Source organism: Oncorhynchus gorbuscha, linkage group LG24 (assembly GCF_021184085.1).
Source record: "Oncorhynchus gorbuscha isolate QuinsamMale2020 ecotype Even-year linkage group LG24, OgorEven_v1.0, whole genome shotgun sequence".
In the NCBI taxonomy this organism is placed as follows: domain Eukaryota; kingdom Metazoa; phylum Chordata; class Actinopteri; order Salmoniformes; family Salmonidae; genus Oncorhynchus; species Oncorhynchus gorbuscha.
Window position 1 is genome coordinate 36,826,242 of NC_060196.1, and position 27,325 is coordinate 36,853,566.

Sequence of the window (27,325 nt, forward strand, 5' to 3'; positions counted from 1 at the left end):
GGATGAGGAGGATTGTTCACATGAACAACAGTGGAGTGACTAGCTAGTGTTACAATGGGGCAGTTGGCAAGTTGATATAGACTGTCCAAAGAGAAGGGACAGATCAGGAGCATGGTGTGGCATAGCTACTGTTACAATGGGGAAGTTGGCAAGTTGATACAGACTGTCCAAAGAGAAGGGACAGATCAGGAGCATGGTGTGGCATAGCTACTGTTACAATGGGGCAGTTGGCAAGTTGATATAGACTGTCCAAAGAGAAGGGACAGATCAGGAGCATGGTGTGGCATAGCTACTGTTACAATGGGGCCGTTGGCAAGTTGATATAGACTGTCCAAAGAGAAGGGACAGATCAGGAGCATGGTGTGGCATAGCTACTGTGGAACGTGATGGACATGGAATCTCTGGTTGATCGTAAGGAGGGTTGATGGACAGAGTCTGGGTGACATGGCTGAAAAACAGGCAGATAAATGGGGCAGCTCCTGACACTGCACAGCATCACCCCTGATTTACACCACCTTATTGGCCGCTTGCCAAGGGGGTGTTGGCCTCCACCCTTCACACAACTATTTAGGCCCTGTTTAGTATGGGGGACCTGTTCCTCTCAACAGCCCCCTTCTCCTCAGCCCCTTCAATCAACCCCTTACTGTCAGGGCTAGACTGCTGAGACCCATGAGACCAACAGTATTTAAGTAAGCCCCTCTCTCCTGTGTTGTCATCAGGAGAGTGATAGGGCCATTGGGAGCTTATGTAGAGGGGACTAAAAAGCCTGTGAAAAGCCTCGATCAGGATGACACCATGATCCTCCCAGGGAGGCCATCTTCTTCCTCCCTGAATAAACTACCTCCATCCCAGCCTTACCTCTGCTGCTGACTCAGGAACACAAGACTGTCTTGATTGTGTGTGTGTGTGTGTGTCTCCAACAATCTATCTAGTCAACCCCATTGCAATCTCATGGTCAGGAAGGGTGTACAGTCCCATCCAGCACCACCATGGTGCTCTTCCTCCTGGCGTGTGGACTCCTGACCAGAGCCTTAAAGGTACATTACCCCCCTAAGAAGTCCCAGGTGTGTACTGAGCACCCAGCCGCCTGTAACCACTCCAAATGGCCATCTGTCTGAGCAGACATACAAGCACGCACATACGCACACACGTAGAGCCAGTTGAAAAAGAGCTGTCATATTAAATGATCTTCTGCTTTCTACAGCTGCCCCACCTCCCTCCCTCTCTCTCCTTTAATCTCTCCCTGCCAACCCAAACATTTGTCTTTCCATTCAGGGGTGAATTTTCATTCCGTTAAGACGGGTTCCCGGTGGTAGCCTGTTGTTGTCCGGGGGAGGGAAGGCCAAAGTCCCCTCTCTCTCTCTCTCTCTGTGTTTCTGTCATTCTGTCTTCTCATCTCTCTCACTGCTTAGCTACTGCCAGGTCTCAATACATAGGAGCTATATAGAGAACCAGTCAAAGTCTTGCACTAAATATGGTGCCATGTGGGACGCATGGCTCTCAGAGTCCCTGAGAGTCCCTGAGAGACCCTGAGAGTCCCCGAGAGCCAGAGTTGCCTATGGAGGGTAACTCGGCATGTAGATATCTATTTATTTAACTCCAGTCTATTGACGTGGAGACTCCCAACACAAGGTGTGCCACTTTGGCTTCAATTCAATAGTCAGTAGAGGAGCAGTAATCAATGAGGCTCTTTCTATAACGCTATGCCAGGCCGGCTGCAGAACACATAAACCCTGCCACCCTCTGGTTTCCTGGGCCCTGTACAGAAAGATTGAAGTGTTATGAATATAGGACTATAACAGGCTGTAGAACACACACCCTGCTACTGCTGCAACTACTGCCACCTGCCCTAGCTGGGCGGGTTCAATAGAAAGGAAATGGAATGTGTTTCCATGGCCAAGCAGACGCACACAAGCCTAAGATCACCATGCGCAATACCAAGCGTCGGCTGGAGTGGTGTAATGCTCACCGCCATCAAACTCCAGAGGAGTGGAAACGTGTTCTTTGGAGTGATGAATCACACCTCCCCATCTGGCAGTCAGAAGGACGAATCTGGGTTTGGCGGATGCCAGCAGAACTTTACCTGCCCGAATGAATAGTGCCAACTATAAAGTTTAGTAGAGGATGGTCTGGGTTTGTATGGTCTGGGTCTGTTTTTCATGGTTCAGGCCCCTTAGTTCCAGTGAAGGGATATTTTAACACTACAGCATACAATGACATTCTAGAATATTCTGTGCTTCCAACTTTGTGGCCACAGTTTGGGAAAGGCACTTTCCTGTTTTCAGCATGACAATGCCCCCGTGCACAAAGCGAGGTCCATACAGAAATGGTTTGTCGAGATCAGTGTGGAAGAACTTGACTGGCATGCACGGAGCCCTGACCTCAACCCCATCGAACACCACAACATCAGTGCCCGACCTCACTAATGCTCGTGGCTGAACGGAAGCAAGTCCCCGCAGCAATGTTTTAATATCTAGTGGAAAGCCTTCCCAGAAGAGTGGAGGCTGCTATAGCAGCAAAAGGGGGACCAACTCCATATTAATGCCCATGATTTTGGAATGAGATGTTTGACCAGCAGGTGTCCATATACCTTTGGTCATGTAGTGTATTTGGAGATGACCATGTGACAGATTTAAACAATAGTTTGTGGTTAAATCCAATTAATATGGCTCTATTCCTTCGCACTCATTCAATTACTCAGGATATTCTATTGCTCTCATGTAATGATATCTATCCATCTCTTTCTATCCCTTCATCTCTATCCCTCCATCTGTGACTCGTGCTCTGGAGGAGAAGACCCCTCCAGGTTTTCTGGAGCGTCAGTATCGTTTGTCACAGATAATCAGGACGACCAGCCAGTAACCTTCTGAAAAACAATAGGGGAAGAAACACCAAGCACACCAAGGTGCCTCGGATGACATTTACGTAGGGAGGTGTGTGTGTGTGGAACACTATCTGATAAAGTACCTAGCTTCTCTGCTGCTGCAGGCAGGTATGTGTCCAAAGTTGACCTCATTGCTGAAGTTGCATATTTCTTATCCAGGGCAGCTGCCAAACAGACAGTAATCGATTCAGACACGCGTCCACGTGATTCTTGTTGAAAAATGGGCTTGAATTAACAAATCACTGTGAGAGGAGTCTGCCATTAAACCTGCTAAGTCAGCCAATAGTATTGATGTTGCTTTCTGCCCATGGAGAGGTCCAATAGTAGGCTGTGTAGAGAGCAGGTCAGGGGTGGCCAGTGTGACTCCCTGTATTTTTTAAACAATTTAACCATCAGAAAAATATGACACAGGTAATGCCCCATTATTCTTTCCACTTACACAAAACACCATGCTACATGGGGGCACATCGTGCAAAACCCTTCCCTCCCCAACACAGGAACACCCCCCCCCCTCCCCTCTCCCGGTATTAGCTTCACTGATTAACAACAACAAAAAGAAACAGAATGACCTTCACATTCCATGCTAGAAAATAAATGATTCAACACAAAAACCAATAATAATAATACATTCATGAAGTATGTAGTAATGAGGTAGCTGAGGTGACGTCTCTAGAAACTGCTGAAAGTCCCCCCAGACATCAGGAAATTCAAAGGGTTTATTACGTAGATTGTATGTTATTCTTTCCAGATGGAATATAGGAAGATTGTTCTTTTAGCCACATCTGCTTGCTTGGCGGAGTGTCACTCTTTCATATAATAGCTGTGCATTTATTGGCTGCAATGACTGCTAATTTAATGAATCTGGATTTGCTACAAATATCAACTGGTAGAACAGAATCGTCTCCAAGAAGAATAAGGAAAGGATCTAGAGTGGTACCGTCATATTAGTGACCTGTGATAAGATCTGTATAATGTCTTTCCAATAATTGCTTAGTTCAGGGCAGGACAAAAACATATGAATAAGTGTGCCCACTGCCGTTTTACACCTTGGGAAAAATGTTAAATATTTACAATTGATCTTATACAGTCTCTCTGGTGTAAAGTAGACCCTATGTAAAATATTGAATTGCATCAACTTGTGTTAAATGAAAGACGCTGGGCATCTAAAAAGTGCTCTCATCCTCAACAATGAGACCAAGGTCATCATGCCACTTCATGCAATCCTTCAGAGGTTCATCGTTCGCCAACAAAGCTTGAAGACCAGAGTACATGTAACAAATGAAACCTCTTACCCCTTTCCTTTCCAGCCACAGTTGATCCGTTTTAGGTTTCCTCGTGGGCTGAATCCTACCTCCCTGCTGAGTGGCAATGTAATGCCTAACCTGTAGGTACTTGAAGAAATGAGTTTGAGGTAACTGAACATGAGATGCCAGTTGTTGAAAGGATAGTAGTTCACCTTCTCTATAGAGATTACCAAATGTTTTCATTCCTTTGTTGAACCAAGAAAATGTAATAGCATCTCTCAGGGCTTTGGGTAAGATGGGGTTATTACAGAAAGGTGTTTGTTCATATATAGATCTAAACCCTTCTGCTTGTTTACAGACTTAGACTTTAATCCATATATTTAAAGTGTTTTTAATGAAAGGGTTGTTTATGAGACCTAAGCTTTAGGTGGGATATAATATAATGTATACACACACACACACACACACACACACACACACACACACACACACACACACACACACACACACACACACACACACACACACACACACACACACACACACACACACACACACACACACACACACACACACACACACACACACACACACACTGTGGGGACAGTAATTGTCACCCTTGATAATAATGAGCAAAAATGACTGCATAAAATAAATAGAAATACTGAGCTATATCGTATGCTCACAATTTTGGGGAAATTATATTATTTTATACTAATACAATTGTTCAGAGAAAGATATGTTGTTTAAAGCAGCAATCAGCAGTTGAAACAATAACCAAGTGTAGTCCCTGCCACTGTTTAAGCTAAAAAGCTGAATGCTTTATATTTTGGGTTCTGATGGGGTACGACAGTTAAACTAAGCTCATGAGGCATTTATAAGTTATATTCTTCAAGAACCAATGGGTACATATCAATAATGTATAAGTCCAATAATGTATGAAGCAACTGCAGGTTGCCCCTTTAGCAAGTAAGCAGGTTGCCCCTTTTGCAATTGCTGTACTCCAATCTCATAAAACACTTTAGATAAAGGCCCAGTGTACTTATCCTCTCAAGGTGAGGGTGCTGAAGTAAAGTAAAAAAGATGGGGTCAAAATTATTGGCACCCCTGTTTGTAATACTTCAGCACCCTCACTTTGAGAGGATAAGTCCACTGGACCTTTATCTAAAGTGTTTTATGAGATTGGAGAACAGAAATGTTTTTTGGTTAAAACAATCTGGAAAGATTCTATATGGAGGAATGGTCTAAGATCCCTCCCAATGTTTATCAAGGGTGAGAACAATTATGCACCCCACTCTATATATATATGCACCCCACTCTATATATATATGCACCCCACTCTATATATATATGCACCCCACTCTATATATATATATATATATATATATATATGCCATTTACGCTTTTATACTTACAGTCATGTGTGCATACATTCTACGTATGGGTGGTCCCGGGGATCGAACCCACTACCCTGGCGTTACAAACGCCATGCTCTACCAACTGAGCTACACAGGACCATATATATATGCACCCCACTCTATATATATATGCACCCCACTCTATATATATATGCACCCCACTCTATATATATATATGCACCCCACTCTATATATATATGCACCCCACTCTATATATGCACCCCACTCTATATATGCACCCCACTCTATATATGCACCCCACTCTATATATGCACCCCACTCTATACAGTGGGGCAAAAAGTATTTAGTCAGCCACCAATTGTGCAAGTTCTCCCACTTAAAAAGATGAGAGGCCTGTATTTTTCATCATAGGTACACTTCCACTATGACAGACAAAACAATAAAAAAATCCAGAAAATCAGATTGTAGGACTTTTAATGAATTTATTTGCAAATTATGGTGGAAAAAAAGTATTTGGTCACTTACAAACAAGCTAGATTTCTGGCTCTCACAGACCTGTAACTTTTTCTTTAAGAGGCTCCTCTGTCCTCCACTCGTTACCTTTATTAATGGCACCTGTTTGAACTTGTTATCAGTATAAAAGACACCTGTCCACAACCTCAAACAGTCACACTCCAAACTCCACTATGGTCAAGACCAAAGAGCTGTCAAAAGACACCAGAAACAAAATTGTAGACCTGCACCAGGCTGGGAAGACTGAATCTGCAATAGGTAGGCAGCTTGGTTTGAAGAAATCAACTGTGGGAGCAATTATTAGGAAATGGAAGACATACAAGACCACTGATAATCTCCCTCGAACAGGGGCTCCACGCAAGATCTCACCCTGTGGGGTCAAAATGATCACAAGAACAGTGAGCAAAAATCCCAGTACCACACGGGGGACCTAGTGAATGACCTACAGAGAGCTGGGACCAAAGTAAGAAAGCCTACAATCAGTAACACACTACACCGCCAGGGACTCAAATCATGCAGTACCAGACGTGTCCCCCTGCTTAAGCCAGTACATGTCCAGGCCCGTCTGAAGTTTGCTAGAGAACATTTGGATGATCCAGAACAAGATTGGGAGAATGTCATATGGTCAGATGAAACCAAAATATAACTTTTTGGTAAAAACTCAACTCGTCGTGTTTGGAGGACAAAGAATGCTGAGTTGCATCCAAAGAACACCATACCTACTGTGAAGCATGGGGGTGAAAACATCATGCTTTGGGGCTGTTTTCTGCAAAGGGACCAGGACGACTGATCCGTGTAAAGGAAAGAATGAATGGGGCCATGTATCGTGAGATTTTGAGTGAAAACCTCCTTCCATCAGCAAGGTCATTGAAGATGAAACGTGGCTGGGTCTTTCAGCATGACAATGATCCCAAACACACCGCCCGGGCAACGAAGGAGTGGCTTCGTAAGAAGCATTTCAAGGTCCTGGAGTGGCCTAGCCAGTCTCCAGATCTCAACCCCATAGAAAATCTTTGGAGGGAGTTGAAAGTCTGTGTTGCCCAGCAACAGCCCCAAAACATCACTGCTCTAGAGGAGATTTGCATGGAGGAAATGGGCCAAAACACCAGCAACAGTGTGTGAAAACCTTGTGAAGACTTATAGAAAACATTTGACCTCTGTCATCACCAACAAAAGGTATATAACAAAGTATTGAGATACACTTTTTTTATTGACCAAATACTTATTTTCAAATACATAATTTGCAAATAAATTCATTCAAAATCCTACAATGTGATTTTCTGGATTTTTTTCTCTCATTTTGTCTGTCATAGTTGAAGTGTACCTATGGTGAAAATTACAGGCCTCTCTCATCTTTTTTAAGTGGGAGGAGAACTTGCACAATTGGTGGCTGACTAAATACTTTTTTGCCCCACTGTATATACAGCGCATTCAAAGTATTCAGACCCCTTCCCCTTTTCAACATTTTGTTATGTTACATTCTTATTAAAAAAATGTATTACATTTGTTTTTTCCCCCCTCATCAATCCACACACAGTACCCCATAATGACAACGTGAAAACAGGCTTTTAGAAATGTTTGCTAATTTATAAAAAGAATATATATAAAAAACTAATTTACATAAGTATTTAGACCCTTTGGTATGATAGTCAAAATTGAGCTCAGTTGGAGTTGATTGGAGTCCACCTGTGGTAAATTCAATTGATTGGACATGATTTGGAAAGGCACACACCTGTCTATATAAGGTCCCACAGTTGACAATGTATGTCAGAACAAAAACCAAGCCATGAGATCGAAAGAATTGTCCGCAGAGTTCCGAGACAGGATTATGTCCAGGAACAGATCTGCGGAAGGGCACCAAAACATTTCTGCAGCACTGAAGGTCCCCAAAGTGGCCTCCAATGGTCCTCCATCATTCTTAAATGGAAGAAGTTTGAAACCCCCAAGACTCCTTCCTAGAGCTGGTCGCCCGGCCAAACTGAGCAATCGGGGGAGAAAGGCCTTGGTCAGGGAGGTGACCAAGAACTTGATGGTCATTCTGACAGAGCTCTAGAGTTACTCTGTGGAGATGGGAGAACCTTCTAGAAGGACAACCATCTCTGCAGCACTCCACCAATCAGGCCTTTATGGTAGAGTGGCCAGACGGAAGTGACTCCTCAGTAAAAGGCACATGACAGCCTGCTTGGAGCCAAAAGTCCCCTAAAGACTCTCAGACCATGAGAAGCAAGATTCTCCGGTCTGATGAACCCAAGATTGAAATCTTTGGCCTAAATGCCAAGCGTCACGTCTGGAGGAAACCTGGAACCATCCCTACAGTAAAGCATGGTGGCGGCAGCATTATGCTGTGGGGATGTTTGTGAGCGGCATGGACTGGGAGACTAGTCAGGATCGAGGCAAAGATGAACGGAGTAAAGTACAGAGAGAGCCGCGATGAAAACCTGCTACAGAGTGCTCAGGACCTCAAACTGGGGTGAAGGTTCACCTTGCAACAGGACAACAACCCTAAGCACACATCCAAGACAACACAGGAGCGGCTTTGGGACAAGTCTCTGAATGTCCTTGAGTGCCACAACAAAAGCCCAGACTTGAACCCGATCTATCATCTCTGGAGAGACCTGAAAATAGCTGTGCAGTGATGCTCCCCATCCAACCTGACAGAGCTTGAGAGGATCTGCAGAGAAAAATGGGAGAAACTCTCCAAATACAAGTGTGCCAAGCTTGAAGCGTCATACCCAAGAAGACTCAAGGCTGTAATCACTGCCAAAGGTGATTCAACAAAGTACTGAGTAAAGGGTCTGAATACTTGTGTAAATGTGATTTCAGTTTTACATATTTTCTAAAGTTGCAAAAAGAAAAAGTTTTTGCTTGTCATTATGGGGTGTAGATTGATGACGGGAAAAAAACAATGTAATCAATTTTAGAATAAGGCTGTAACTTTAAAAAAATGTGGAAAAAGTCAAGGGGTCTGAATACTTTCAGAATACACTGTATATAAAGAACACACACAAACTAAACTAGTAATTGATTGTAGAGAAACTGTTGAAGAAGCGACGATGTTAAACAGTGAAAAAAAAATAGGTTAATGCTTACAAAATAAAGAGAAATGCCACTGAAAAACAAAAAGGGTAACTAATGGAATTTACCAAATGATTGTTGAGGCTCGGTGGAGCGGAAAGAATCAAGATGAAAATGCTAACGTGGAAGTAATGCAGTGCAGCCTGTTTACCTGGCTACTTCATCCCCCTCCACACTGAAACAACACGAATAAAGACACGTACCAGACACTTAAATACACCTTACATTGCCACTGTAAAATATCCTCTTCCCCGCCAAGGCATTAGAGACAGTGACTTTAAACACTAATATAGATGATCATATCAGTGTTTGTGTGGGTGTGTACACTCTGCTCTGTAGTAGCGAGGGTGTTGCTGCTCTGCCGCTGCCCAAAGGGGTAATCACTTCCTAGCGGTCCCTAGCTCCCCATTCAATAAGGCGCTGAGCAAACAGGAAGTCATAAAGACCCTTTCTGTTCCTGCCACATTCCCCGTTTCTCCTTTATTGGAAATGTCCACAATTAAATATTCATGGGTTGCTATGGTAGTGTGAAGACGTTCCATGTTGCTCGAGCTTTGAGGGGAGAGACAACAACAACAGCGCTCATGATGAAATCAGAAGCCCCCTTTCCATTACCCATCAACCTTTACATAACCATAAGCTCTTTGTAACTTAGACAACACAGTCAAAAGAAAAAGAAAAGCAGACCTCTGAGGAAACGAGTATCAGCCTCATCTTGTAAACTGAGAAAGGTTTTCTGTGGAGGGAAATAGTGTGCAAGTTACCGTGTCCTGGTGGGGCCCTGATATCCTCCATCAGACAACCAGTCCTCTTTACCTGGCTTTGTAATGTCAATATTATTTGTTTACAAACAGAAGATTGACAACACAACTGTTCCTCTCATCTGGCTGTGCGGCTGGTTTGTCGAGAGAAATACTGTGCCACGTTCGCTCCAAAGCTTTGGGGAAACGGGACTGGTTTACTGGGCTGCGTGAGCTAAGGAGAAGCAGGGGAGAACGGGGGCAGAGGAGCGAGACAAAGTCAGTGTAGGATCATCTGTGTATTCAGCTCAAAATTAGGGGAGGAAGTAGCCAGCCAGCCCAGGGACGACACTAACTACCAGGATGATTTAGCTCCGACAGCTCTGTTCACGTTCAGCGCCTTCACCCATACAGCAGCTAGCTACAGCCTGTAGGCTATTGGAAGTCTGACTCCCTGGCAAGGATAGACAGTGGATAGTAAGGGCTTCACTCTCAACCCAGTTCAGAGACATGACAGTGGAAGTCTGTTAGAAATGATACTGTCATCTTGTTTTGTAATGGCACAAAATCATTGTAATTTACGAATGAATAAATGGCGCGTATGAGTTCATGATTCCGTTGACGCATACAGTAGCTATGATATCTCGGGGAAAAGTGACTTCTGTCATTATCTATCATTAGGGACATAGTCGAGACATCAGGACAAATAGACCCTCATTAATCCAATTACACCTCACCTCAACTAGGCCACAGTGGAAAGCAAACGAAAAGAAGACGCAGTATATCTGATTCATTGGAACTAGAGTCAAGAACAGTATCTTTATGATCTCTTCCAACATGGCCACAACCGAGAAAGAAGATGCTTTACCCCACACTCAAAACACATACGAGAAACCATGTTGTACCACATGATTCACAGCTGAACACATCGCAGTAGGAAAATACAGTATACTTGACTGCAGCCTGTAGCCGTATGGTATTAAACGTGTCAGTCCACTCTGTGTAGTGATGGTTTGATCCTCAGGAAGAATGCTATAAAGAAGGCCTGTAATTGAGACCCTGGGATGATGTGCTCTTCAAAATGAATCAACATTCCTCAGAAAGTAAAAGACCAGGAATTACATGAATACAATGCCAGAAGATGTGGGTCCTTTGAACACTCAGACAGAAGCTAGATTGGAAAATTGGTCACGAGAACAGAAGAGAAGCAAATTTGTGCCGTCCTCATCTACCGCGAGTTATCTGTTGTGTCACCGTCACAAACAGATGGCCCTCTTTCTGCCAAACCAGGAGACACTGAACTGACTAATGAACACACTCACTGACCTCCCCCCAAAAAAGCCACACTGTTCGTCAAAAATAAACACCCACACACACACACAAACACATACACCCACGTGCGCACACACAATAAATAAACTAAAGCTGATAATTTCGACGGCTGTTCACAGATGGCGAGGCCCAGAGAGGGAGGGAAGCACCTCCAAGTCTCTCCGTGGTGTCCCAGGGTGCTTCACACGTCCCCCCCAGCCTCTCCAGTCTGCCTACTGGCAGCTCCCTAAAATAGCCTAATATAGATGCAAATAGAAAACACGACTGGAGACCAGAGTGGTGGGATTGTGTTAATAGCCAGGTGCATTGGTTTGGGTTCTTTGGGTTCCCATAGGAACGATGATGATCGACTCTTTTGATCCTCACCGTGATCCATTGTCATAATGTCCGTGGACTGATCGTTTGAGTAGTGACAAAAACACACATACCTTTCCGTGTTTTTTCTTCAAAGGTAATGCCAAGCATCTCATAGATGGCACTGTGTGTGTGTGCATGTGTACTCACCCCACTGTAGAGGTGCCAGCTGCAGGTGCTCGAGGACCAACTGGTTGAGGACTCCCTCCACACTGGCCTCTCCCTGGCGACGGACAGACGGGTGGGCTAGGGTTAAGGACTAGACACCGGACTGGAGGGGGCTGGGGACTCAGTGTCTCTGACGACGTTTGTAATTAATAGAGAGAAAGGATTCACAGGTAACAATGTTCAAACTAAGGTACACAGTGCCGTGACATTTTCACTCCCTTCAACTGGATATGAGGAAAGGGCACAATTCTTTAGTGACAAAACTAGACTCCAGCCGTCCAAGTCATAGACTGTTCTCTCTGCTACCGCACGGCAAGCAGTACAGATGGACCAAGTCTGGAATCGACACAACCCTGAACAGCTTCTACAGTTGAAGTGGGAAGTTTACATACACCTTAACCAACTACATTTAAACTCAGTTTTTTCACAATTCCTGACATTTAATCCTAAAAATCCCCTGTTTTAGGTCAGTTAGGATCACCACTTCATTTTAAGAATGTGAAATGTCAGAATAATAGTAGAGAGAATTATTTATTTGAGCTTTTGTCTCTTTCATCACATTCCCAGTGGGTCAGAAGTTTACATTAGTATTTGGTAGAATTTTCTTTAAATTGTTTAACTTGGGTCAAATGTTTCGGGTAGCCTTCCACAAGCTTCCCACAATAAGTTGGGTGAATTTTAGCCCATTTCTCCTGACAGAGCTGGTGTAACTGAGTCAGGTTTGTAGGCCTCCTTGCTCGCACACACCCTTTCAGTTCTGCCCACACATTTTCTATAGGATTGAGGTCAGAGCTTTGTGGTGGCCACTCAAATAGCTTGCCTTTGTTGTCCTTAAGCCATTTTGCCACAACTTTGGAAGTATGCTTGGGGTCATTGTCCATTTGAAAGACCCATTTTACGACCAAGCTTTAGCTTCCTGACTGATGTCTTGAGATGTTGCTTCAATATATCCACATAATTGTCCATCCTCATGATGCCAAATATATTGTGAATTGCACCAGTCCCTCCTGCAGCAAAGCACCCCCACAACATGATGCTGCCACCCCCGTGCTTCACGGTTGGAATGGTGTTCTTCGGCTGGCAAGACTCCCCCTTTTTCCTCCAAGCATACCGATGGTCATTATGGCCAAACAGTTCTATTTTTCTTTCATCAGACCAGAGGATATTTCTCCAAAAAGTATGATCTTTGTCCCCATGTACAGTTGCAAACTGCACCAAAGTACATGAATCTATAGGAGACAGAACACGTCTCCTTCCTGAGCGGTATGACAGCTGCATGGTCCCACGGTGTTTATACTTGCATGCTATTGTTTGTACAGATGAACGTGGTACCTTCAGGCATTTGGAAATTGCTCCCAAGGATGAACCAGATTTGTGGAGGTCTACAACTGTTTTTCTGAGGTCTTGGCTGATTTCTTTTGCTTGACATCATGGGAAAATCTAAGAGACAAGGTTTGAAGGTAGGCCTTGAAATACATCCAAGGTACACCTCCAATTGACTCAAATGTAAATTAGCCTATCAGAAGCCTCTAAAGACATGACATCATTTTCTGGAATTTTCCAAGCCGTTTAAAGCCACAGTCAACTTAGTGTATGTAAACTTCTGACCCACTCGAATTGTGATACAGTGAATAATGAGTGAAATAATCTGTCTGTAAACAATTGTTGTAAAAATGACTGGTGTCATGCAAAAAGTAGATGTCCTAACCAACTTGCCAAAACTATAGTTTGTTAACAAGAAATTTGTGGAGTGGTTGTATTACGAGTTTTAATGACTCCAACCTAAGTGTATGTAAACTTCCGACTTCAACTGTACCTCCAAACAATCAGACTGCTAAATAGTGAGTTAAATAGTTAATAACCAGTAGCTACACAGACTATCTGCATTGACCCTTTTTGCACTAATCTCTTTTTGACTCATCACATACGCTGCTGCTACTGTTTATTATCTATCCTGTTGCCTAGTCACTTTATCCCTACCTATATGTACATCTACCTCAATTACCTCATACTCATCACATACTGTTACTGTTTATTATCTATCCTGTTGCCTAGTCACTTTATCCCCACCTATATGTACATATCTACCTCAATTACCTCATACTCATAACATACTGTTACTGTTTATTATCTATCCTGTTGCCTAGTCACTTTATCCCTACCTATATGTACATATCTACCTCAATTACCTCATACTCATCACATACTGTTACTGTTTATTATCTATCCTGTTGCCTAGTCACTTTATCCCCTCCTATATGTACATATCTACCTCAATTACCTCATACTCATCACATACTGTTACTGTTTATTATCTATCCTGTTGCCTAGTCACTTTATCCCCACCTATATGTACATATCTACCTCAATTACCTCATACTCATCACATACTGTTACTGTTTATTATCTATCCTGTTGCCTAGTCACTTTATCCCTACCTATATGTACATATCTACCTCATACCCCAGTACATCCACTCGGTACTGGTATGAAGCATGTGACAAACAAAATCTGATTTGAAAACAAACGAACAAAGTGGCAAAGATACACCTGACAAATATACGAGAGAGAGAGAGAGAGAGAGAAAAGGATATATGAAGTATGACTCTCCAGTGTAGCTGTAAATTGGCTGCAGCCCAGTGGTTGATAGATAAGCCTGTGGCTCCCTGGTTGCCTAGTGACTCTGTTAGGAGAGCTGAGGGCTCGAGGCAGACAGACTCATGGTTGGCTGCTGGCTGGCCATTACTGTGCATGTAAAGTACATGTTCTGTTCTATATGTGGAATAGAAAGTCTCTCTGCAAACTGCTCAAGGCTTGGTGTCAGACACAGTAACAGACCAGGCTACATAGAGTAGGAACACATGAACTGCTACCATGACAGTCTTTAGCTGAACGGTCACTTAGACTGGCTTTTCTGAATGTTGCGTTTAAGAAATATAATATCCAATTACAAATCCAATTCCGGGGAATGCAATGAGAACCCTGAAAAGTAAAACTTCCTTAACAACCCAAAGAGTAATAAAGATATCTCCTCAACCATAAGTGGGGGGAATTATGGTAATAACCATCCTCTTTGTGTAATATGTCTCATAATAAGCACTGGGAGTAACTAACAACCTCTCCTCACAACTCAGAGATAAAACTAATTATGTATAAAGCCTACAGAGCAGACCTCACCTCAGCCAAGTTGCTTTTCAAAACCGCCCACACATCCATGTCTTCTAGCCTAGCATGGTTTCTGGGAGCAAAACTGCAACACTGCAAGTCAACCTGTGACTCCAATCCGATTGGTTGGCTAAGAACCCACATTTAGCTCTGCCTGTCGAGTCCTTCTGTTCCTGAGCACTCAGCAACACTAACTTATCAGAGGAGATTGAGAGAACAAAAGAGTACATCAAGGTTGTAACCGTTCAACCTTTTCTTGGACATCTTAAGGCTGTCTGGTGGAGCGCTGACTAGGGAGCTAATGCTGCTAATGCAGAAAACTCTGATAAACAGAGCTGTCATAAAGACATTAGGGTGATAATATGTTATGATAAAGACGACGTGCTCCTCTGGTCCACCACACAGCTGACAGTGTGACTAATGATTGAAATAATACTGTGCTGCTGTAACACCACAGTTAGAATGACTGAACAGACAGTAACACCACAGTTAGAATGACTGAACAGACAAAGTAACACCACACAGCGTTAACATGACTGAACAGACAGTAACACCACAGTTAGAATGACTGAACAGAAAAAGTAACACCACACAGCATTGACATGACTGAACAGACAGTAACACCACACAGCGTTAACATGACTGAACAGACAGTAACACCACACAGCGTTAACATGACTGAACAGACAGTAACACCACACAGCGTTAACATGACTGAACAGACAGTAACACCACACAGCGTTAACATGACTGAACAGACAGTAACACCACAGTTAGAATGCCTGAACAGACAAAGTAACACCACACAGCGTTAACATGACTGAACAGACAGTAACACCACACAGCGTTAACATGACTGAACAGACAGCTCTTCTGTAGCCTGTCAACTATGTGTCTGTCTATCCCTGTTCTCTCCTCTCTGCACAGACCATACAAACGCTCCACACCGCGTGGCCGCTGCCACCCTAATCTGGTGGTCCCAGCGCGCACGACCCACGTGGAGTTCCAGGTCTCCGGTAGCCTCTGGAACTGCCGATCTGCAGCCAACAAGGCAGAGTTCATCTCAGCCTATGCCTCCCTCCAGTCCCTCGACTTCTTGGCACTGACAGAAACATGGATCACCACAGATAACACTGCTACTCCTACTGCTCTCTCTTCGTCCGCCCACGTGTTCTCGCACACCCCGAGAGCTTCTGGTCAGCGGGGTGGTGGCATAGGGATCCTTATCTCTCCCATGTGGTCATTCTCTCTTTCTCCCCTTACCCATCTGTCTATCGCCTCCTTTGAATTTCATGCTGTCACAGTTACCAGCCCTTTCAAGCTTAACATCCTTATCATTTATCGCCCTCCAGGTCCCCTCGGAGAGTTCATCAATGAGCTTGATGCCTTGATAAGCTCCTTTCCTGAGGACGGCTCACCTCTCACAGTTCTGGGCGACTTTAACCTCCCCACGTCTACCTTTGACTCATTCCTCTCTGCCTTCTTCTTTCCACTCCTCTCCTCTTTTGACCTCACCCTCTCACCTTCCCCCTACTCACAAGGCAGGCAATACGCTCGACCTCATCTTTACTAGATGCTGTTCTTCCACTAACCTCATTGCAACTCCCCTCCAAGTCTCCGACCACTACCTTGTATCCTTTTCCCTCTCGCTCTCATCCAACACTTCCCACACTGCCCCTACTCGGATGGTATCGCGCCGTCCCAACCTTCGCTCTCTCTCCCCGCTACTCTCTCCTCTTCCATCCTATCATCTCTTCCCTCTGCTCAAACCTTCTCCAACCTATCTCCTGATTCTGCCTCCTCAACCCTCCTCTCCTCCCTTTCTGCATCCTTTGACTCTCTATGTCCCCTATCTTCCAGGCCGGCTCGGTCCTCCCCTCCCGCTCCGTGGCTTGACGACTCAATGCGAGCTCACAGAACAGGGCTCCGGAAGGCCGAGCGGAAATGGAGGAAAACTCGCCTCCCTGCGGACCTGGCATCCTTTCACTCCCTCCTCTCTACATTTTCCTCCTCTGTCTCTGCTGCTAAAGCCACTTTCTACCACTCTAAATTCCAAGCATCTGCCTCTAACCCTAGGAAGCTCTTTGCCACATTCTCCTCCCTCCTGAATCCTCCTCCCCCTCCCCCCTCCTCCCTCTCTGCAGATGACTTCGTCAACCATTTTGAAAAGAAGATCGACGACATCCGATCCTCGTTTGCTAAGTCAAACAACACCGCTGGTTCTGCTCACACTGCCCTACCCTGTGCTCTGACCTCTTTCTCCCCTCTCTCTCCAGATGAAATCTCGCGTCTTGTGACGGCCGGCCGCCCAACAACCTGCCCGCTCGACCCTATCCCCTCCTCTCTTCTCCAGACCATTTCCGGAGACCTTCTCCCTTACCTCACCTCGCTCATCAACTTATCCCTGACCGCTGGCTACGTCCCTTCCGTCTTCAAGAGAGCGAGAGTTGCACCCCTTCTGAAAAAACCTACACTCGATCCCTCCGATGTCAACAACTACAGACCAGTATCCCTTCTTTCTTTTCTCTCCAAAACTCTTGAACGTGCCGTCCTTGGTTAGCTCTCCCGCTATCTCTCTCAGAATGACCTTCTTGATCCAAATCAGTCAGGTTTCAAGACTAGTCATTCAACTGAGACTGCTCTTCTCTGTATCACGGAGGCGCTCCGCACCGCTAAAGCTAACTCTCTCTCCTCTGCTCTCATCCTTCTAGACCTATCGGCTGCCTTCGATACTGTGAACCATCAGATCCTCCTCTCCACCCTCTCCGAGTTGGGCATCTCCGGCGCGGCCCACGCTTGGATTGCGTCCTACCTGACAGGTCGCTCCTACCAGGTGGCGTGGCGAGAATCTGTCTCCTCACCACGCGCTCTCACCACTGGTGTCCCCAGGGCTCTGTTCTAGGCCCTCTCCTATTCTCACTATACACCAAGTCACTTGGCTCTGTCATAACCTCACATGGTCTCTCCTATCATTGCTATGCAGACGACACACAATTAATCTTCTCCTTTCCCCCTTCTGATGACCAGGTGGCGAATCGCATCTCTGCATGTCTGGCAGACATATCAGTGTGGATGACGGATCACCACCTCAAGCTGAACTTCGGCAAGACGGAGCTGCTCTTCCTCCCGGGGAAGGACTGCCCGTTCCATGATCTCGCCATCACGGTTGACAACTCCATTGTGTCCTCCTCCCAGAGCGCTAAGAACCTTGGCGTGATCCTGGACAACAAACTGTCGTTCTCAACTAACATCAAGGCGGTGGCCCGTTCCTGTAGGTTCATGCTCTACAACATCCGCAGAGTACGACCCTGCCTCACACAGGAAGCGGCGCAGGTCCTAATCCAGGCACTTGTCATCTCCCGTCTGGATTACTGCAACTCGCTGTTGGCTGGGCTCCCTGCCTGTGCCATTAAACCCCTACAACTCATCCAGAACGCCGCAGCCCGTCTAGTGTTCAACCTTCCCAAGTTCTCTCACGTCACCCCGCTCCTCCGCTCTCTCCACTGGCTTCCAGTTGAAGCTCGCATCCGCTACAAGACCATGGTGCTTGCCTACGGAGCTGTGAGGGGAACGGCACCTCAGTACCTCCAGGCTCTGATCAGGCCCTACACCCAAATAAGGGCACTGCGTTCATCCACCTCTGGCCTGCTCGCCTCCCTACCACTGAGGAAGTACAGTTCCCGCTCAGCTCAGTCAAAACTGTTCGCTGCTCTGGCTCCCCAATGGTGGAACAAACTCCCTCACGACGCCAGGACAGCGGAGTCAATCACCACCTTCCGGAGACACCTGAAACCCCACCTCTTTAAGGAATACCTAGGATAGGATAAAGTAATCCTTCTCACCCCCCCCCCCCTTAAAATATTTAGATGCACTATTGTAAAGTGGTTGTTCCACTGGATGTCATAAGGTGAATGCACCAATTTGTAAGTCGCTCTGGATAAGAGCGTCTGCTAAATGACTTAAATGTAATGTAATGTAATGACAGTAACACCACACAGCGTTAGAATGACTGAACAGACAGTAACACCACAGTTAGAATGACTGAACAGACAGTAACACCACACAGCGTTAACATGACTGAACAGACAGTAACACCACAGTTAACATGACTGAACAGACAGTAACACCACACAGCGTTAGAATGACTGAACAGACAAAGTAACACCACACAGCGTTAACATGACTGAACAGACAGTAACACCACAGTTAGAATGACTGAACAGACAGTAACACCACACAGCATTAACATGACTGAACAGACAGTAACACCACAGTTAGAATGACTGAACAGACAAAGTAACACCACAGTTAGAATGACTGAACAGACAAAGTAACACCACAGTTAGAATGACTGAACAGACAGTAACACCACAGTTAGAATGACTGAACAGACAGTAACACCACAGTTGGAATGACTGAACAGACAGTAACACCACAGTTGGAATGACTGAACAGACAGTAACACCACAGTTGGAATGACCGAACAGACAGTAACACCACAGTTAGAATGACTGAACAGATAGTAACACCACTGTTAGAATGACCGAACAGACAGTAACACCACAGTTAGAATTACTGAATAGAAACTCCCCAGCGTGGCAGAATTAGAATATGGAGTGAGGAGAGATGGTGTGTGCTGTCTGTCACACAGGCTCCTACAGGGCATGGTGCTGAAAGATGCAGATGTGGCACACAGACACTGTGACATTGAACTAGGCTGGAGGAAACTACAACTACGTTCTGACATCCATCCATCCACCCAACTGTCTCCAGGCCTGGCGTCACCGTGACGTGCCTGTGTCCTTGCCGTGTGGACGGGTACAGAGGCGGGGGCTGGGGACAGGAGTGGGTGGGTAGTGACTGGGAGATATTCTATTAAGGCTAGGCCAAGTTGCATGGTCTGGAAAGCAGCGATTTAAGGTGTTTCTGAACACCTCCTAAATCAGAACTAGGATATAAACAATGCATGTTATTATGAATAAATGCCAAGCCAAGGGTGACTCAGATAATATTATGTGATTGCAACCCTTCTGGTCTTAGTTTTCTATACATAAAACTAATTTCTTTCTGCAAAAGTTTTTCCAACATAATTTCAGTTAACCAAGAAATGATGAAATCCATTGAACAAGTGCTTGGTTGGAGATGGTGTCCTGTCTTTTTGTGAGGAGGAAGCCTACGCTTTGAACTGCATAGTAACTAGACCTGCATTATCCTGTCCGGGAGAAGGTTTTAATATCCCTCCTAATATAATGGACCAGCTTCAATAACAATCACACAGCCCAGTTCAGAGCTGAACTGATTTCTGTCATGCACGGCTCTCTGACCTACCCTCTGAGAAACAACGACATTAGCTAGTAACATCAAATACTGCCGTCCCTCCTGCCCGTGCACACACATGCACTCTGCTGCCAAACTGCTTGCCGATCGAACAAATGCATACAATCACAGGAGTGTTGATTCACTACTAAAATGGAAAACACAGTGTGAAGGCAAGTTCAACAGCACAGGGACTTCGATGAATTATTAATTGTACACTTCCTCCCTGTAACAACTTGACAGGCCATTCTAAACAACACTGAGCCTGTGTGTTGGTAACAGCCCCCTCATTACCTAAGAGGTTCTGATTGAGCGCCCTGCCTGCATATTGACTAGGGATGTGTCTCAAATGGCACCCTCTTCCCTATATAGTGCACTACCTTTTCTTCAGGGCCCAGGGCTGCGCGCACATTTTGCCATAAGTTCTTCCATCTGTCAGTGCAGTGGAACAGGCACACACCCTAGCCAGGGGACCTCCAGATGAAGCATTCAGATGCCTTCTAATCGGGTTCTGTATACATCCAACAACAAAGGATATGATGTTCCAGGTGATGCCCAGGGTACTGTTGATCATAGAGGCCTGGGCGTGAAGCCTCTCCTCCTCCAGTAGTTTGGGGTTGGTGTAGCGCAAGGCCTCCTGGTCTGGCTGGGGCAAAGTGTCAAAGTCAAACTTATCCACCTGGATCGCCATCCTAAAGGGGAGGGAGAGAGGAGAGAAAAGGTTGGACACATAGGAGACAGAGACTTGAGTATTACTGAGTCATCCTACAGGGGCAGAGGAGAGAGCAACGGTTGGACATACATGAGACAGACCCCAAGCGGCACTGCCACGCTCAGAGAAAAAGCAGTAGCACAACATCATAAGTACTACTAAAGTGTTTTTGTTTGCAAATAACTGGTCTCACTTCTCAATTTGTGCTAGAAAGTATTTCAGCAGGCAACGAGTCATTAAAACTAGTTTTTCAACCACTCCACAAATTTCTTGTTAACAAACTATAGTTTTGGCAAGTCGGTTAGGACATCTACTTTGTGCATGACACAAGTAATTTTTCCAACAATTGTATACAGACAGATTATTTCACTCATAATTCATTGTATCACAATTCCAGTGGGTCAGAAGTTTACATACACAAAATTGACTGTGCCTTTAAACAGCTTGGAAAATTTCAGAAAATTACGTCATGTCTTTAGAAGCTTCTGATAGGCTAATTGACATCATTTGAGTCAATTGGAGGTGTACCTGTGGATGTATTTCAAGGCCTACCTTCAAACTCAGTGCCTCTTTGCTTGACATCATGGGGAAAAAAATAAAATAAAATTGTAGACCTCCACAGGTCTGGTTCATCCTTGGGAGCAATTTCCAAACGCCTGAAGGTACCACGTTCATCTGTACAAACAATAGTATGCAAGTATAAACACCATGACGCAGCCGTCATACCACTCAGAAAGGAGACCGGTGTCTCCTAGAGATTAACGTACTTTGGTGCGAAAAGTGCGAATCAATCCCAGAACAGAAGCAAAGGACCTAGTGAAGATGCTGGAGGAAACAGGTACAATATATATATATATATACAACAAAACGAGTCCTATATCGACATAACCTGAAAGGCCGATCAGCAAGGAAGAAGCCACTGCTTCAAAACCGCCATAAAAAAAGCCAGACTACGGTTTGCAACTACACATGGGGACAAAGATCGTACTTTTTGGAGAAATGTCCTCTGGTCTGATGAAACAAATATAGAACTGTTTGGCCATAATGACCATCGTTATGTTTGGAGGAAAAAGGGGGAGGCTTTTTCCCAACATCATGTTGGGGGGTGTTTTGCTGCAGGAGAGACTGGTGCAATTAACAATATAGATGGCATCATAAGGGAAAAAATGATGTGGATATATTAAAGCAATATATCAAGACATCAGCCAGGAAGTTAAAGCTTGGTCACAAATGGGGGTCTTCCAAATGGACAGTGATCCCAAGCATACTTCCAAAGTTGTGGAAAACTGGCTTAAGGACAACAAAGTCAAGCTATTGGAGTGGACATCACAACACCTGACCTCAATCCTATCGAAAATGTGTGGGCAGAACTGAAAAGGTGTGTGCGAGCAAGGAGGCCTACAAACCTGACTCAGTTACACCAGCTGTCAGGAGGATTCCCACAAAATTCACCCAACTTTGTGGGAAGCTTGTGGAAGGCTACCCGAAACGTTTGACCCAAGTTAAACAATTTAAAGGCAATGCTACCAAATACTAAGTGAGTATGTAAACTTCTGACCCACTGGGAACGTGATGAAAGTAATAAAAAGCTGAAATAAATCACTCTCTACACTATTATTCTGACATTTCACATTCTTAAAATAAAGTGGTGATCCGAACTGACCTAAAACATGGCATTTTTACTAGGATTAAATGTCAGGAATTGTGAAAAACTGAGTTGAAATGCAGTTGGCTAAGGTGTATGTAAACTTCCCACTTCAATTGTATGTCCACATTTCATCAGTGAATGAAACACTGGTGTGCTCTTCTCTGATACCATCCATCCATCCTGATCCTGCTACTGTTCTCAGTGGCCTGGCAGGAGTCCAGTCTACCAACCAGCCCAGACCACTGATAAATTATGTATCTAGTTAGACCAAACACCCTGAGGCTCCCAGCTTTCCGCTCCACGGTGTGTGTGTGTTCAGGTTCATTTACTAACATGAGGCAGAGAGAGTTCATGGCCTGAGGTTAAAGCAACAGAGACACATCCAGGATTCAGTTCTCGTTGCATAAAAAAAAAAAAAAACGTCTTACTATTTACTGGGGGCAACATTCATGCCTTAAAAGTATCAATTGGATGCAGCCTGTACAGTCTAGTACATTGATACTGCACCGGTCGGGTCGAGTAGGAAGGCAGTGGATGAAGAACCGGAAAAGGGAGAGAGGGAGAGGGGGATGCAGAAAAGGAGAGGTGAAAGTGTCTGCTCACAGGGCCTGCATGGTGTTAAGAGATAGAGATAGAGAGGTGAACATGTCTGCTCACAGGGCCAGTATAGTGTTAAGAGATAGAGAGGTGAAAGTGTCTGTTCGCAGGGCCTGTATAGTGTTAAGAGATAGAGAGAGAGAGGTGAAAGTGTCTGCTCACAGGGCCAGTATAGTGTTAAGAGATAGAGAGAGAGAGGTGAAAGTGTCTGCTCACAGGGCCTGCATGGTGTTAAGAGATAGAGATAGAGAGGTGAACATGTCTGCTCACAGGGCCAGTATAGTGTTAAGAGATAGAGAGGTGAAAGTGTCTGTTCGCAGGGCCTGTATAGTGTTAAGAGATAGAGAGAGAGAGGTGAAAGTGTCTGCTCACAGGGCCAGTATAGTGTTAAGAGATAGAGAGAGAGAGGTGAAAGTGTCTGCTCACAGGGCCAGTATAGTGTTAAGAGATAGAGATAGAGAGGTGAAAGTGTCTGCTCACAGGGCCAGTATAGTGTTAAGAGATAGAGAGAGAGAGGTGAAAGTGTCTGCTCACAGGGCCAGTATAGTGTTAAGAGATAGAGGTGAAAGTGTCTGCTCACAGGGCCTGTATAGTGTTAAGAGATAGAGAGAGGGAGGTGAACATGTCTGCTCACAGGGCCAGTATAGTGTTAAGAGATAGAGAGGTGAAAGTGTCTGCTCACAGGGCCTGTATAGTGTTAAGAGATAGAGAGAGGGAGGTGAACATGTCTGCTCACAGGGCCAGTATAGTGTTAAGAGATAGAGAGGTGAAAGTGTCTGCTCACAGGGCCAGTATAGTGTTAAGAGATAGAGAGAGAGAGGTGAACATGTCTGTTCGAAGCGCCTGTATAGTGTTAAGAGATAGAGAGAGGGAGGTGAAAGTGTCTGCTCACAGGGCCTGTATAGTGTTAAGAGATAGAGGGAGGTGAAAGTGTCTGCTCACAGGGCCTGTATAGTGTTAAGAGATAGAGAGAGAGAGGAACATGTCTGAAGCGCCTGTATAGTGTTAAGAGATAGAGAGAGGGAGGTGAAAGTGTCTGCTCACAGGGCCTGTATAGTGTTAAGAGATAGAGGGAGGTGAAAGTGTCTGCTCACAGGGTCTGCATAGTGTTAAGAGACAGAGAGAGGGAAGAAGGGAGGGAGAGGGAGGTGAAAGTGTCTGCTCACAGGGCCTGCATGGTGTTAGGAGATAGAGAGAGGGAGGTGAAAGTGTCTGCTCACAGGGCCTGCATGGTGTTAGGAGATAGAGAGAGAGAGGTGAAAGTGTCTGCTCACAGGGCCAGTATAGTGTTAAGAGATAGAGAGAGGGAGGTGAAAGTGTCTGCTCACAGGGCCTGTATAGTGTTAAGAGATAGAGAGAGGGAGGTGAACATGTCTGCTCACAGGGCCAGTATAGTGTTAAGAGATAGAGAGGTGAAAGTGTCTGCTCACAGGGCCAGTATAGTGTTAAGAGATAGAGAGAGAGAGGTGAACATGTCTGCTCACAGGGCCAGTATAGTGTTAAGAGATAGAGAGGTGAAAGTGTCTGCTCACAGGGCCAGTATAGTGTTAAGAGATAGAGAGAGAGAGGTGAACATGTCTGCTCACAGGGCCTGTATAGTGTTAAGAGATAGAGAGAGGGAGGTGAAAGTGTCTGCTCACAGGGCCTGTATAGTGTTAAGAGATAGAGGGAGGTGAAAGTGTCTGCTCACAGGGCCTGTATAGTGTTAAGAGATAGAGAGAGAGAGGTGAACATGTCTGTTCGAAGCGCCTGTATAGTGTTAAGAGATAGAGAGAGGGAGGTGAAAGTGTCTGCTCACAGGGCCAGTATAGTGTTAAGAGATAGAGAGAGAGAGGTGAACATGTCTGCTCACAGGGCCAGTATAGTGTTAAGAGATAGAGAGGTGAAAGTGTCTGCTCACAGGGCCAGTATAGTGTTAAGAGATAGAGAGAGAGAGGTGAACATGTCTGCTCACAGGGCCTGTATAGTGTTAAGAGATAGAGAGAGGGAGGTGAAAGTGTCTGCTCACAGGGCCTGTATAGTGTTAAGAGATAGAGGGAGGTGAAAGTGTCTGCTCACAGGGCCTGTATAGTGTTAAGAGATAGAGAGAGAGAGGTGAACATGTCTGTTCGAAGCGCCTGTATAGTGTTAAGAGATAGAGAGAGGGAGGTGAAAGTGTCTGCTCACAGGGTCTGCATAGTGTTAAGAGACAGAGAGAGGGAAGAAGGGAGGGAGAGGGAGGTGAAAGTGTCTGCTCACAGGGCCTGCATGGTGTTAGGAGATAGAGAGAGGGAGGTGAAAGTGTCTGCTCACAGGGCCTGCATGGTGTTAAGAGACAGAGAGAGGGAAGAAGGGAGGGAGAGGGAGGTGAAAGTGTCTGCTCACAGGGTCTGCATAGTGTTAAGAGACAGAGAGAGGGAAGAAGGGAGGGAGAGGGAGGTGAAAGTGTCTGCTCACAGGGCCTGCATGGTGTTAGGAGATAGAGAGAGGGAGGTGAAAGTGTCTGCTCACAGGGCCTGCATGGTGTTAGGAGATAGAGAGAGAGAGGTGAAAGTGTCTGCTCACAGGGCCAGTATAGTGTTAAGAGATAGAGAGAGGGAGGTGAAAGTGTCTGCTCACAGGGCCAGTATAGTGTTAAGAGATAGAGAGAGGGAGGTGAAAGTGTCTGCTCACAGGGCCTGTATAGTGTTAAGAGATAGAGATAGAGAGGTGAAAGTGTCTGCTCACAGGGCCAGTATAGTGTTAAGAGATAGAGAGAGGGAGGTGAACATGTCTGCTCACAGGGCCAGTATAGTGTTAAGAGATAGAGAGGTGAAAGTGTCTGTTCAAAGCGCCTGTATAGTGTTAAGAGATAGAGAGAGGGAGGTGAAAGTGTCTGCTCACAGGGCCTGTATAGTGTTAAGAGATAGAGAGAGGGAGGTGAAAGTGTCTGCTCACAGGGCCTGCATAGTGTTAAGAGACAGAGAGAGGGAAGAAGGGAGGGAGAGGGAGGTGAAAGTGTCTGCTCACAGGGCCTGCATGGTGTTAAGAGATAGAGAGAGGGAGGTGAAAGTGTCTGCTCACAGGGCCTGCATAGTGTTAAGAGACAGAGAGAGGGAAGAAGGGAGGGAGAGGGAGGTGAAAGTGTCTGCTCACAGGGCCTGCATGGTGTTAGGAGATAGAGAGAGGGAGGTGAAAGTGTCTGCTCACAGGGCCTGCATGGTGTTAAGAGATAGAGAGAGGGAGGTGAAAGTATCTGCTCACAGGGCCTGCATAGTGTTAAGAGACAGAGAGAGGGAAGAAGGGAGGGAGAGGGAGGTGAAAGTGTCTGCTCACAGGGCCTGCATAGTGTTAAGAGACAGAGAGAGGGAAGGGAGGGAGAGGGAGGTGAAAGTGTCTGCTCACAGGGCCTGCATAGTGTTAAGAGACAGAGAGGGGGAAGAAGGGAGGGAGAGGGAGGTGAAAGTGTCTGCTCACAGGGCCTGCATGGTGTTAAGAGACAGAGAGAGGGAAGAAGGGAGGGAGAGGGAGGTGAAAGTGTCTGCTCACAGGGCCTGCATGGTGTTAGGAGATAGAGAGAGGGAGGTGAAAGTGTCTGCTCACAGGGCCTGCATAGTGTTAAGAGACAGAGAGAGGGAAGAAGGGAGGGAGAGGGAGGTGAAAGTGTCTGCTCACAGGGCCTGCATGGTGTTAAGAGACAGAGAGAAGGAAGGGAGGGAGAGGGAGGTGAAAGTGTCTGCTCACAGGGCCTGCATGGTGTTAAGAGACAGAGAGAGGGAAGGGAGGGAGAGGGAGGTGAAAGTGTCTGCTCACAGGGCCTGCATAGTGTTAAGAGACAGAGAGAGGGAAGGGAGGGAGAGGGAGGTGAAAGTGTCTGCTCACAGGGCCTGCATGGTGTTAAGCGATACAAAAGGCATCATATTCACACTGTCTCTTCTGTGTTAGCCAATAGCCAAAAAACCCATGCAGTCTGTCGTCTTAGCCAATAGCCACTTCCCCTGCTGGCCTGCCATAGCCAATAAGAGCCCACGGAAGGCGACGACACAACCTGCCCTGCACTGGGTTGGCCACCTGTGAACCTGACAGAGGAGTGATTCAAGGCTAGCCTGTTCCCAGAGCTCTTTCTGCTGTCGTACATGATACTATCCACTCAGTCACACTCTGGAGCAGTAGGGAAGTCCAATCCTCTGCTCTGCACGCATACTGGTGTCTATCTAGCAGAATCACATTTCATCTGTCT

At 45.6% G+C, this 27,325-nt stretch overlaps 1 protein-coding gene across 2 annotated transcripts in view; it reads right to left on the reverse strand.

Moving 5' to 3' along the window:
- trappc9 (trafficking protein particle complex subunit 9) overlaps positions 1-27,325 on the reverse strand; it is a 329,423-nt gene that overhangs the window by 77,573 nt on the left and 224,525 nt on the right. For both annotated transcript variants that reach the window (XM_046325762.1, XM_046325760.1), the window contains 2 exons: positions 20,709-20,862; positions 11,672-11,762 (listed from right to left, as the gene is read on the reverse strand). In XM_046325762.1, the coding sequence (XP_046181718.1) occupies positions 11,672-11,762; positions 20,709-20,862 (245 nt within the window). The remainder of the gene's footprint in view (positions 1-11,671; positions 11,763-20,708; positions 20,863-27,325) is intronic.